Consider the following 14,861-nt stretch of genomic DNA (forward strand, 5'->3'; position numbering starts at 1 on the left):
AATTTCGAATAATTTTTATTTTTTTTTTTTCAAAAAATGTTAATATAATCCTTTAATATTATGTCAAAAAAATTTTAGATTTTTATAATATTGCTTTCTATGTGAATACAAGTTTTCGAAAATTTTCCAAAAAAAAATTTTTTTCGAAGCAAAAATAGTAGGAAAGTTCGGCCCAAGATTCGTTTTTTCAAGCATTTTATTCCGCGGTTTTTTCCCCATTTTTGTTTAATTCATATGGAAATTATGACATTAATAAACAAAAAAATGTTTGGTTTTTTGTATTCAGGTCACTGACGCCGATGCTACAATGCCCGCGGATTGAGAAGCCCCGCTGCGACCTTCCGGGAAGAATTGAGTGTACATCCGCCATTTTAAATGATTAAAATAAAAAAAGAATGTTGTTTAATTGAAAAGTAATGAGACTTATTTTTTTTAAACAGTTTTATTAAACCTTTTGGCTTATACAACTAATATTCTTCAAAATAGAACCCTTGAGCGTCAATACACCACTGGTAGCGGTCCTTCCACTGCAGGAAACATTTTTTAAACTGTCACACTTTTTTGGATCGCCTCGATGGAGTCGAAACGCCTCCCCTTCAGCTTTCTTTTCAGGCGCGGGAACAAGAAGAAGTCCGGCGGAGACAGGTCTGGGCTGTAGGGAGGGTGGGGAAGCACGGGAACCCCCATCTTGGCCAATGCAGAGGTGCAGAGGAAGGCGTCGTCGAAGGCCTTCCAGATCGCTGTTCGTCTTCGACGTCCTCCCGGCCTTCCTAGAACGACTTGTGCCACCGTTTTACCTGGGCACTGGACAGAGATTGGACCCCGTAAGCCTCCTTGAGTAGCCCAATGGTTTCGGTACTAGTTTTGTTTAGCTTTACGCAAAATTTGATCGAGTAACGTTGCTCCAACGATTGCCGTATTTTCGCCACTGCAAAATCCTAACACACTTTTAAAACAGCTTTCAGAGTTTTCTTACACCATAGCACCGTATAGTATATATATAGCACCGTATAGTATATATATATAATTGGCGCGTACACCCTTTTTTGGTGTTTGGCCGAGCTCCTCCTCCTATTTGTGGTGTGCGTCTTGATGTTGTTCCACAAATGGAGGGACCTACAGTTTCAAGCCGACTCCGAACGGCAGATATTGTTATGAGGAGCTTTTTCATGGCAGAAGTACACTCGGAGGTTTGCCATTGCCTGCCGAAGGGCGACCGCTATTAGAAAAATGTTTTTATTAATTTTGGTTTCACCGAGATTCGAACCAACGTTCTATCTGTGAATTCCGAATGGAAGCCACGCACCAACCCATTCGGCTACGGCGACCCTATAGTAATATTGTCTTTACTATAGCTGAGTAGCACCAATACATTATAGCAGGAGATAGATCCCATGTAACTCCCAGCATCTTTGTGCATGCGTTACTGGCCTTTTTCTTCCTCTCTAATATATTGTGCTTCCATGATAGTTTACTATCCAGAATTACTCCAAGGTACTTTGTGTGGTTTTTAAGAGTTAGTTTCGTTTACCTTCGGAGTTGCCAATAGGGGATCTTGTACCTTCTACTAAAAAGTATCATATCCGTTTTATCAGCATTTACCCTTAGGCCGGCCATTGGTGCACTGCTGCGAGTGTATTATTTATTATGTCACTCACGGTGTTGCCTGTCACTACTATGGCTATGTCATCTGCATATATAGTACTAGTTTCGATGCCGTACCTTCAAATTTCTTTAGTAACTCATTAACAGCGAGTTGCCAGAGAAGTGGCGCATTCATCTGTTTGCCCGCCCATGCAGCCTTAAACATTTTTTTTAACACTCTTTACTTTTCATTATCGCATTCGATACGCTGACGTGTTAATTCATATTTAAAATATAATAAAACTCATTCCCGCATGAGCAAAAAAAATGAAGTGATAATAATTCTTAATTAGTGATTTGGAAATGGAAATGATTTCACGCTTTTACAGCTCTAACGAGCGGATATGTTTGTAAAAAACAACAAAAAAAACACGCCAACTACAAAAGTGATGGCCACTGCATTTATTTGAAATATTTTCAACAATTAGTGGCAGTTTTTGAGTTAAAAACTTAGACTCTGTCAATACGCACCGCACAATCGAGATGGCATTCATATCTAAAAACATTTTTTTTTTTTTTGAAAATTTATATATTAATTTACAAATACAAACATACATACATATATATGTATGTATAACGCACTGTTAAGTGCCAGCACATCAACACAATTCCAACTGCGATAACATTTTATGCCCACACTTTGCCATATCTGCGCCACATTCAATACCAATGCGCCCGACTGTCCGCCTGCCCACTAGCAGAAGTTTTAGTGCAGCTGGAGCGCATAAAAATCGCATTTCTAATTTATCCTGTGGCAATTTTAACTTTTTATCAGCCATCGTTATCAAGTGATGTCGTTGGCCGTGATTTTTACACACAGAATGCAATTAAAACGTCAGGCTGGCAGAAAAAACCAAAAACAAAACGTTGATGCGACTATAAGGGGGCATTCACCACCCCCCATCCGCGGTATTTAGCACAAGGGCAGTTAACGCAATTCAAAGTATTCGAACGGTACGCAAAAAAAAAAAAATAACAATGTTAAGTTAGTAGCAGCAAAGAGGAGTGAATATAAAAAAATAGAAAAATTAAAATGCCAACTTTTAAGCTGTGCGCAGTCAGCGGAGTAATGGGTCACTGCATGCTGGTGTACTCTATGAAGTGATACCCGTCAGATCGTGCTGCGCATCAGACGCCGGGCGAACTGTACGTGGTCGACTCTTTAATTAATCCTTTTAATGACATCAAATGGCCATTTTTTCTATGCATCTATGCATTCAAAAAAAAAAAAAACAAAACCGAGCACAATATTGCTATTCAACAAAATGCTAAAATAAAAGGAAGCACATAAAAATCATTAAAAACTTAAAACTTATTCATTGCAGATGCCTGCTTTCATGGTTTTTGTTTTTTTTTTTTTTTTGGTTTTTTTTCTTTTCTTGTATCTCTCGACTTTTTCTAGCGCATTAATTCGCTTACATTTGCTAATGCGCGGACTGTCGGCTATAAAACTATTTAGTAATCCTTGACTTAATGTCAAGCGTTGGCGGCCATCCTGGAAAATGACGTTGTGCATAAGCAGCGCACGAATGGGTCTGTGGGGGCACCGAAAATTCCAGAGTTCTATTAAGTCCATAAATTAGATTGCACAGCTTAACTTTTGCTGCTGCATTCACAAATTTTTTTTCTCTTTAGTTTTTACCACAGAGCAGCGCAGTAAATAAATGGAAAGTAAGTATATAACTAATTTGAGTGAGATGCAGACGCACCAGCCAGCCAGCTCATCTTTTTTCAGTTTGGGAGCATAGTGCATTTGTTGCTCAACGATAAGATAACGAAGTTTGCGTAGATATAGTTTTGATTGTGAGTTTTTTGTTTTTCTGTATGCACTTTCGCGCGCTTGTTTTCTTTTGTGCTTTGTTTTTTTTTTTTAATTTCTCGCTCCCAGCTTTGCGCTTGCTAGTTTACCTCTTTCATTTGCTTAATTTGTTGGCTAAAGTCTGCCAGCTATTTTTTTCTGTATACCCCCTAGATTTACTCACATTTTTTTCCATGTTGAATTTCGCGCCTTTTTACATTTTGTTTCCCCCTATTCCTTTCAACAGCAACAACAACAAGAAAAGGAACCCATTCAAATCGGTGTGCGAAAAATTCTTTTCTTAATTCTAATGAATCTCTGGTCGGTTGGCTGGTTGAAAGCGTACAAAGTTGAAGGCAAAAACTTTTGCCATGCCAGGTCTTGCACAAAGACGACTGAAAGCGAAAAGCTGTGCTCCTTTTATCCCTCATTTTTAACGCGCGTCCGCAAGGTCTCAACTGTGTTGGCCATTCCATTTTTTTTTCTTAGTTTCCTCATTTTTGCCTTTGTTTGCAAGCGCCGCTACTTATTCGTGTAATTTTTATTTTGCAAAATGTTTCCCCCCCGCATCTTGCCGGTTTTTGTTAGCAATAAAAGCTAATGATTTGTATTCCAAGTCTTTGGGTTTTTATTCGGTTGTTTATTTAAAAACGAAGTTAAAACGCATTTTTATTATTCTTTTTTTATGCATTATGTTTGAATTTATTTCTTTTCTTTTCATTTGTGTGCTTAAGTAATTGTGCGGTAAATGCTGGCCTGCAGGTGTAGGCCGTAAATGCTCGTGGATGAGCTTTTCACGATAATTTGCGTGCAGTATTTAGGAAATTTAGTGTAGCTTGCAGAGCTTGAAACGGTATGTTTATGGATTTAACATTTTTGAATTTGTTGATGATGATAATATAGGGTTTTTCAATAGGTGCGCTTCAACTTTTTTCCAATAGGGAGGGCGAACGACGCAATATTTTTTATTTTTCGCTTGTCATTTGTAAACTTCATTAGTATACATTTCATCATGGAACGCTACACACTTGAGCAACGATTGCAAATCGTGCAAATTTTGTATGAAAATAATCGTTCTGTTGCTGCTACTTTAAGAGCATTACGGCCATTTTACGCTCCATTTAACAAGCCGTCCCGTTTTGGGGTTATGTGAAGTCATTGGTCTACAGTAACAAGCCGGCGACGATTTGTGAGCTCAGAGCCAATATTGAACGCGATTTATGCAAAAGAGTGGTCGAAAATTGGGTTCAACGATTGGACTTCGTAAAACGTGCACGCGGTGGTCATGCAAAACAAATCGAATTTCATGCTTAAATGTATGTTCAAACTCGATAATAAAAAAAAAATTAGTTAAAAAAGTCAAACCGTTTGTGTTTTATTCAAAAAAGTTCAAAAGTTGAAGCGCTCTTACTGAAAAACCCTATACAGCAAAATTTTAGCTGCATGCATCGTCGATTTACTGGCAAAGCAATTTGAGTGTATTACTGAATTGCTGGTCAACGTTACAAAGGCGCTCCTTTTATCCTCTATCAACTATGGGGTAGAAATATATGGCCAACATGCTAAAAATTAACTCAAGCTGCTAGCGTCTGTCCGACGATCTTTACGTGCATTTCCTACTTCGTCAATAAAAAACATCTTAGCAGAATCAGGTCTACCATCAATAATCGAATATGTGGAGGTCACTATAAGGAAACTTTATCCTAAACTCGCTCTCACTTCTAATGCTTTACTCGGCAGCTGTGCCTACACGGACTCCTAAGATAGCTACATACGTCAATTTACAAATGCAAAAGACAATGGACTGCCCTTAAGATTATTATCGAGGAGACATGGCCATCACCCGCCATGGGTGCTGAAAAAATCATCTTTATAAACGACTTAAGTTACATGCAAAAATCAAATACGACAACGGCAGAGTATTGCGCACATTTTTTAGAAATTTCATCTCGCCTGGTAAGCTCTAGTTGGCAGCTAATGTTGTTGTTGTAGCAGCATAAACATTCCCCATACTTATATACGGAGAATGTTGCTGGAGTGACCGTCGTTTCGGTAACGTAAAACCGACTGTCGTGGAAACGCTAATGTTGTTGTTGTAGCAGCATAAACATTCCCCATACTTACATACGGTGAATGCTGTTGGAGTGACAGTCCTTGGCCGGATGTAAATCCGGGTCGTTTCGGTAACGTAGAACCGACTGTCGTGGAAACGCTAATCTTCACCGATGGTTCCAAAGCGAATTACACTTCCTTTGCTGTCGTGAAAGAGAATGGAGAGGCTATATCGTATGGACTACTACTTCTGTTTTGCTCAATTTTCACCGCTGCAGCAACAGCAGTTCTCTACGCCATGCAGTATTCGTCAAAATCCAAGGGGAAATATCTACATCATATGCACAGACAGCATGTCCTGTTTTCAGGTCATAAAAAACTATAATAACTCCAATCACATTATTGGAACCATAAGATATATTCTGATTTTTCACCCTCATAAAATCAGAATCATGTGGGTACCAGGGCATTCATGCATCAACGGCAATACAATCGCTGTTACTATTGCCAAGGATATGAGCATTACTCCTACTATCACATCAAATCTTACCAGGTGTATAAGCTTAAATCCGCTGTTTTTTAGTAAAAAAAACCCATTTTTTTTTATAGAAAGCAAAAAAATAATTTATTCAAAGTATTTGCCCTCGCTAGCTATACATTTTTCCCATCTCTCGGGCAATTTGTGTATACCACGCCAAAAGAATTCTTCATCTTTCGAGGCGAACCACTCGTCAAGCCATTTCCGGACGTCTTCGTACAAATCGAAGTGCTGTTCGGCGAGCGCGTGACCCATCGATGAAAACAGATGATAGTCCGAAGGGGCCAGGTCTGGTGAATAAGCGGGATGAGGTAGCACCTCCCAATTGATTGTCTCCAAGTAGTTTTGGACCATTCTTGACGTGTGCGATGGGGCGTTGTCGTGGAGGAAAATCAGCTTCTCATGTCTTTGTTCATAACGAGGCCTTTTTTCACGTAAAGCACGGCGCAATTTGATGAGTTGTTGGTGGTAGCGATGAGAATTAACAGTTTCACCAGGTTTCAACAGCTCATAGTAAACGACACCCTGCTGATCCCACCAAACGGACAGCATCGTCTTGCGTCCAAAGCGATTAGGTCTTGATGAAGAAGTTGATGGTTGGCCGGGATCGACCCATGATTTTTTTCGTTTAGGATTCTCAAAGTATATCCACTTTTCATCGCTAGTCACCAGAAGATGCATGAACGACTTTCTTTTATGCCTAGCCAGCAAGATTTCGCATGTGTTTTGGCGTCGCTCCATCTGTCTATTGTTCAATTCATGGGGTACCCATTTTCCGACTTTTTGGACCTTTCCCATGGCACGTAAACGCATGGAAATGGCTGGTTGAGTGACACCTAACTGCTCGGCAAGCATTTTTTGCCATTGGGTATCGTCCTCATCCAAAAGAGCCTGCAATTCATGGTCCTCAACTTTTCTGGGCCGATTTTCACGCTTCTTGTCACTCAAGTCAAAATGGCCGTCTTTGAACCGACGAAACCAGTCTCTGCAAGTTGTTTCCGATAATGCACTGTCACCATAGGCCTCCACAAGCATTCGATGCGATTCGGCAGCCGATTTCTTCGAATTAAAGCAAAAAAGTAGAGTTTTCCGCATATGCTCTTTTTTTGGCAGAAAATTAGACATGATTACGCAAGGAAAAAAGTGTGTTGCTGTATGAAATCACTGATGATGTGCAGTGATTGATGTAAACAGGTGTCGAACCCATGCAAAAAAAAATATGGCATTTCTATGGTAACTTGATATGCTCACTAACGCCATCTACGAGCAATCAGCGGATTTAAGCTTATACACCTGGTATATGTAAAAATGATGTTTTACCCACTTATAGAGCAGCATAGGCAAACCCAACTAGTAGCTGACTGATTTCACTATAGCCATTACTACTTCAGGATTAATCCTTATCGTGATAAAACCAACTTATCTATCATCCCTCCCATCTAACTACTACTAACGCCATAGACTCGCCTAGGCATTGGTCACAGTGTAATCACTAATGCATATCTACTACAAGGGAGGCAACCAAGTCTGTGTCGATTTTGTAATACTCCAGTCAGTATGCTGCTCTTATTAGCCTTTTGCGCTGGACTAGATAGACAAAGACATCAGAACTTTGACGGTCATGATGCACTATCGCTACTAGTTAACCCTTCCGATTCCAACATTTTCAAAATCTATAAATTTCTGAAGGACTCTGATCTTCTACGACACATACATATATATATAAATAGGAATTTTTCACCAGCCAGCTGAAAGCCTCAGTTGCTAACGCTGCGTTTATTTAACAATTCTATTCTTATTTAAGCTTTAAAAATGATGCAATGAGCAAAAAGCGCAGGAAAGCTATGCCGTACATACGTATGTGTGTATATGTACATACAAAAAATATACAACTAGTCAATGCACTTAAACTTTAGTGTCGCATCGGTTAGCAACATCTCATTTTCAAAACTCGTATTTAACCGCCTTTTTGCGGTTCATTGGTTTTCGAGCTTTCTCATCTTTGATTTCAAAACTAGTTTTGCTGTCCTTAGCGCTTTTGACGCCGAGCAAATACTTCAACCCCCATTTATTTACATACATTCCGATATGCACACGCAACACATACTCGTGCACTGCAGAACAGCTGGCTACTTACGATTTCCAATCCTTTTTTTATGATGCCATAGAGTGGCACCCAAACTTTGGCTTGCGTGAATGCACTCTTATAGCCCTGCAGAATTTCAATTAGTTCCATAAAAACTTTTCGACTATGAAAATCTTTGGGTGGTCCATCGCGATACAATAACAACGTTGGGTTTGTTAAGATGACCAGCAAACGTACAAGCGCATCTGCATACTCTTCATTCTCCACATAATCATGCAGCATATGCACCAAATCTGTTTGCAGTACTTTGGCGTGGCCCAAATGACGGCGATATTCATGATTTTCTAAATCGCGTCGCAAAATCCATATCAAATGCTGCAATCGAAATGTTGAATGAAATGAAAATGAGAAATTGTTAAAGAGTGATTACAAATGAAAGCTTAATGCAAATGCATACCCGTAAGCCCTGCAGTGCGTCCGGCTCGGCCAGATAACGATCGTTGTCGTAGTAGCCAAGCGCCGCACAAGTGGCATCGATATCCGCCAACAAAATCGACATCGCGCAACAAACGAACGACAAATTTTCACTTTAATTTAACGAAAAAACGCTTTATTTACACGAATTAACACTTTATACCGACGTTCACGTCTATTCTCATTCACAAAACTCCCGATTGTTTTGTTTGATGTAAACAAACTCAAATTCGCACGTGAACTGACATATGCGCGCGCCAATTTCGCAACTACACAAACAGCTGATCGTGCCGAGCTGCCACTGGTGGATTTTCGGCATTTTTAAATTGAGGAATCAGGGATGTGTTGAATGTGGAAGCAGAGAACGTTAAAAGTGAAGTAGATCACTAGTGGCTGTGCATGAAATGCGATGAAATATTTATTATTAAACGAAGAGATAATGAAGAGATGTTAATTAGTAAGCAAAACTTGTTTAGTGAGATCAGAAAATGATGAGTGAGGTTATTATTTAATTTTATTTTCATTAAAGGTTAAAAATGACCAAAATATTGAAGGTGTCTCATTTTAATTTTTTCTAGTATAACCGAGTACTCGAAAAGTATAGTATATACAGCCATGGTCATATAAATAGCACATTTAGACTTTGAAAGCAGAGACTTGAATACGTTTTTAAATAATTTTTTTTATTGGGAAAAAACAACATAAAAAATAAAAAACTTATTTACTTCCATTTTAAAACAAAAAAATAGTCAAAAAGATTTTCAGTTCTGTTTTAATTTACGAGAACGTTGATAACTCACGAAACCTCCTGGACACATAAATAGCACATCCTAAAAAATTCCAAATAAAAGTAAAAATAGTAAACAAATCAGATCGTTATTAGTTATTGTTTTACCAGATTTTTATTTTGTACTATCTCCACCGTTTTTGATTACTTCTTCAAGCCGTCGCTCCATGCTTCCTACCAACTTGTGGCATCTTTCCTTTGGAATCGAGTACCAAGCCTCCTCAACTGCGGCCCACAAATCATCGAAATTTTTAAAATTTTTGTAAGCGATTTTGACCTTAACGTCATTCCACAAATTTTCTATTGGATTGAGATCAGGGCTCTGCGCCGGCCAATTCAGTACATTAATTTTTTCTCTTCTGAGCCATTGCTTCACTGTCTTTGCAGTATGTTTTGGATCATTGTCCTGCATAAATGTCCAATTTAATGGCCATTCCATTTTATTCTGGAGTATATCCAGATACTGAAATCTATCCATTTTACCAACCACGTGAACAATCGACTCAATTTCCCATGCCAGGAAAAAGCTCTCCCCCAACCCATGATGCTTCCACCGCCGCGTTCACCTTTTTTTGAACCTAGAATTTAGGGCTTGATTTTTTGGACAACGTGCAATAGTTTTCCCATCTAGTCCCATCCTATTTATTTTGGTTTCGTCGGTCCAAAGTACGTTTTTCCAAAACTGAATAGATTTGTCTTTGTGGGCTTTTGCAAAGGCAAGTCGGTGTTTGATATGTCTTTTTGAGAGGAGTGGTTTTTATCTGCTTATGCGGCCAAACAGCTGGGCTTCGTTAAGTCACCTTCCTACAAGCTTTCTGGACACCTGTAGACCAGATTCTTTGTTTATTTCAAGCATTATTTGCCGTGCCGACTTAAAAGGATCTGCTTTGCTCTTGCGTATTATAGCTCCATCCACATTAACCTCAGTTTTTCGCGGCTTTGGTTTTCTTTTCGTTTTTTGACGTGATAACGTCTTATAATTCGATTTAACAGGCTGCACGCACGAAAAAATGTGTCGTTACCTTGCTCATTACTGTTACCTTGCTCATTGCCGTTACCTTGCTCATTTGTCGATACCTTGCTCATTGCCGTTACCTTGGCAACGTTCGACATCTTACTCTCTCCTACTTAAGTGAGCGTATATGTGTATGTATATGCGCATATGTACATATATAAATTCACGTATTTGTATTTGCACATGCCTTCTTATTGATTATTATTAATTTGATTTACTTGAAGAATTTAAAATAAAACCTGTTGTTTTAATATTATTATTATTTTTTGACGTGATAACGTCTTATAATTCTATGTAGCCGGCTGCACGCACCAAAAATACGTCGTTATCTTGCTCATGCGTCGTTACCTTGCTTGAACAGCATGTTATGTTATGTTATGTTATGTTAAGTTATGTTATGTTATGTTATGTTATGTTATGTTATGTTATGTTATGTTATGTTATGTTATGTTATGTTAAGTTATGTTATGTTATGTTATGTTATGTTATGTTATGTTATGTTATGTTATGTTATGTTATGTTATGTTATGTTATGTTATGTTATGTTATGTTATGTTGTGTTATGTTATGTTATGTTATGTTATGTTATGTTATGTTATGTTATGTTATGTTATGTTATGTTATGTTATGTTATGTTAAGTTATGTTATGTTATGTTATGTTATGTTATGTTATGTTATGTTATGTTATGTTATGTTATGTTATGTTATGTTATGTTATGTTATGTTATGTTATGTTATGTTATGTTATGTTATGTTATGTTATGTTATGTTATGTTATGTTATGTTATGTTATGTTATGTTATGTTATGTTATGTTATGTTATGTTATGTTATGTTATGTTATGTTGTGTTATGTTATGTTATGTTATGTTATGTTATGTTATGTTATGTTATGTTATGTTATGTTATGTTAATGTTAACTAATTCTCTATATCCATACAAAATATCTATCAAACAAATAAAATTAAAATTTTCTTTTGAAAAATGCAACCATTCAATCAGTATTTTCTTATGACGTTATCACGGAAAAAGCTATGTAGAAATAGCTGAAATGATGATGTGCTCTCGGAAAATGGTTTATAATGCTCTTAACTTAGTTAAGAAAGATTCATTCTATCTAAGCAAAAAGAAGTTGTCTGTAAAGTCGGTTTACTGACGATAGTTTAACGTGACAACGTCATAAGAAAATATTGATGGAATGGTTGCAATTTTCAAAACAAAATTTTAATTTTATTTGTTTGATAGATATTTTGTAGGGATATAGAGGAGGAGGTAAATGGAATTGCAATGTACATCTATCAAACAAATAAAATTAAAATTTTGTTTTGAAAATTGCAACCATTCCATCAATATTTTCTTATGACGTTGTCACGTTAAACTATCGTCAATAAACCGACTTTACAGACAACCTCTTTTTTTGTCAAATTTAATTTCGACGAAATATGTTCATATCACAAATTTAGGGGAATTCCCTTTTTATGCATACAAGCAAATTTACTGGTCAGAGCAATTTAAATGTGTCAATATATTGTGAATTATCAATGCAATCAGACGTGTTTGGTAAAGAAATTTTTTATTGGCAAATTTGTTTCTCCAACGTTACATTGAATTTAACGCATTAAAATAAAAGGTAAGCCTACAAATATTTTTCATTTATTCAATTATTTATATTTTTTAATTTTGTTAAATATTTTATGTATCCCTAAAGAAAATGTCAAATACAAAACTAAAACGTAAAGCCATTACATTGGAAACCAAAATTGAAATTTTAGATCGCCTGCGAAATGGAGAAGACTTATCATTTCTTGGCAAAATGTTCGGTTTAAATGAAGCCACAATAAGAACTATAAAAAAAATGAAATTTCAATTAGCAATCGGTGATTTCTGGAACGAAACTATCTGTTAAGTCTTCATCACACACTAGAGATGCTACTAAAGAAAAAATGGAAAAAGCACTTATAATATGGCTTGAGGACAATGCACAAAAACAAATTCGCGTAGACGGAAACAATATCAAACAGCAAGCATTATGGTTTTATAAAATGATAAAAGACGAACAACCGTCAGCATCCATACAATCAACTCATGAGAAAAGCTACGTATTTTCTGCAAGCACAGGATGGTTAACGGGATTTCTCCAAAAGTATGCGCTTCATAACATAAAAATCAAGGGCGAGATTGCTTCTGGAGATCAGAAAGCCGCCAAAGAATTTCCACTAAAATTAAAAAAAAATAATAGCCGATAGTGCATACAGTCCAGATCAGGTTTTTAATGCCGCGAAACTGGTCTTTTTTGGAAAAAATTGCCGAGAAGAACATACATATGTGGCAAAATCGCAAAAAAGCGCTGGTGGTTTTAAAGTTGAAAACGATCGAGTCACATTTTTATTTTGCAGTAATGCTTCTGGAGATCGGATGTTTAAGTCCCTGCTTATCAATTGTGCTCTTGAGCGTCAAGCAATGAAAGGTAACGATTTTGGTACATTGCCGGTTAATTGGATAGCCAATAAAAAAGCATAGGTGACAACTATAGTTTTCACAGAATGGTTCATTAAGTATTTTGTACCAGAAACTAGAAAATATATGAATGAAAACGGCTTAGAATTTAAAGTTCTTCTGTTGCAATGCACCCGAACATCCTCAGTTGGAACACGAAAATGTACAAGTTTTGTTCCTACCACCGAATACCACATCCCTAATCCAACCACTGGACCAAGGAATTGTCGGAACATTTACAACTTACTACATCAAAAGAGCATTCCAGTACATTTTGTACACTTTGGATAAAGATAAAACTCTTACAGTAATTGATGCTTGGAAAAAGTTTTCTATTTAAGATTGCGTTAAATATGTTGCTTTAGCATTATCAGATTTACAACCATCAACCTTAAACGGATGTTGGCAGATTTGTCTGGCAATTTGGCCAGAATGTGTAAAAAGTAAAATCCTGTAGATCCAAATACAAAAGAATATCCCAATATATGTAAGTGATTTGGCACACGCAGTTGGTGTGGAGGGTTTTGATGACTTGATATTCGATGACATTGATAAACTGATGATTGATTGATTCTTAGCGAAGAGGAAATATGTATTACATTTTGCCTCACAGAATACTGATTCTATAGAAAGCAGTGATAGTGAAGAACCTGTAAAATTAACTGCAAATTTAATTCATGAAGGACCTCAACTTGCAAATAAATTAGGACACAATTTCATCACAAATGCTCCCAATATTGAAAGAGCTACACAATTTAAACGTGAGCTGAATTCTTGTATGGCTCGTTACAAAGAATTATACAAAGAGGTAACAAGAATTGGCGAACAACGGCTCATAACAGAGTTCATTGCAAACATGTAGATGCAGAACGAGCAAGAAAAATTCCGGTTCAAAATTATTACGCGTTCGAAGCAAGCGAATGCGAGTAACTGTTGATGACAGCAATTAAATTTATGTTCCTGTATTTATGATTATCACTTATTTTTTTTTTTATTTTTTTACCTTAAAAATTGAATAACATATTCTTTTCGTTAACAACATAGCTGTTTAACATAACTATTTTTAGTTGCTGAACTTGGCATACATTTAATTCATACGAGTATTATTTTCACTCGTAAGATTAGAGTTCATATCTTTTTTTAATCTTTAGTAACTATGCTTGTAAAAATAAACATTGTATGTGTGATTTAATTAAAAAAATATGAATACCAATCACCTGTTTTTGCATACGATCAATGTCTTTTTTTACACGGTTTTTTTACAGAGATTTTCTGGAACCAATCTACCGTGTAAAAACAGAATTAGGTATATTTCGTTTGGGTAACGAACATTTTTTTAATAGCAACATTTTCAACGATTTGGCATATGAAATCCCGTTCAGAATACAAAATTTAAGACAAATTCTTTGCTCGATATTTTTATAGTGAAAACGCAAAGCACACCTGCGATTGCCTGTGATAATTCAACGCCAAAAACATTCACAGACCAGGCTCTAACTCTGTGACACTATAGAGGCCAATTGTACCAACATTCCAGCGAAAAAAAAATTTTGTCAAATGTATAACACGCGCTTTTTAAATAAACAATTCCCAAATTTTTTATTGACAGAATGTATGTCAAATGTATAATATCTTGTGATTGGTAGTTTCTTTGGCTTTCGCCTACTCTTCCTCTTCACAAATAATTGAATGTTTGTTATATGTTTATTCATGGAGCCTGATGACCTAGCGAATTCTGTTGGCATAACCTGCTGTTCTATCCTCCTTTGATACTCTTTAATAGATTCGCCTTGATTTTAAGTACTCACTAGTTTTTATCAAGGCGAATCTGGTATCCATGTGGCTGTCAGCCCGGAATGAAATAAGGCGAATTCGTACCAAGGCGCATTTATTAAAAGTGGTGGCACTAGACCAACAACAATGTTTTGTACTATTGATTGTCAGGGCAAAGTATTGCAAAAGTAGAAAACA

The 14,861-nt window shown here is 36.7% G+C and overlaps 1 protein-coding gene and 1 pseudogene across 1 annotated transcript in view; one reads left to right on the forward strand and one right to left on the reverse strand.

The window, feature by feature from the left end:
* The window catches only part of LOC129236331 (protein timeless homolog), a 153,807-nt gene extending 144,991 nt beyond the window's left edge, over nucleotides 1–8,816 (reverse strand). The window contains exons 1-2 of the mRNA XM_054870660.1: nucleotides 8,576–8,816; nucleotides 8,170–8,493 (exon numbers count right to left, since the gene is read on the reverse strand). Coding sequence (XP_054726635.1) covers nucleotides 8,170–8,493; nucleotides 8,576–8,677 — 426 coding nt within the window. The 5' untranslated portion in view covers nucleotides 8,678–8,816. The remainder of the gene's footprint in view (nucleotides 1–8,169; nucleotides 8,494–8,575) is intronic.
* A 3,289-nt stretch (nucleotides 8,817–12,105) lies between these two features.
* LOC129237520 (uncharacterized) lies at nucleotides 12,106–13,752 on the forward strand (annotated as a pseudogene).
* Nucleotides 13,753–14,861: the final 1,109 nt, after the last annotated feature.

Source organism: Anastrepha obliqua, chromosome 1 (genome assembly GCF_027943255.1).
Source record: "Anastrepha obliqua isolate idAnaObli1 chromosome 1, idAnaObli1_1.0, whole genome shotgun sequence".
In the NCBI taxonomy this organism is placed as follows: domain Eukaryota; kingdom Metazoa; phylum Arthropoda; class Insecta; order Diptera; family Tephritidae; genus Anastrepha; species Anastrepha obliqua.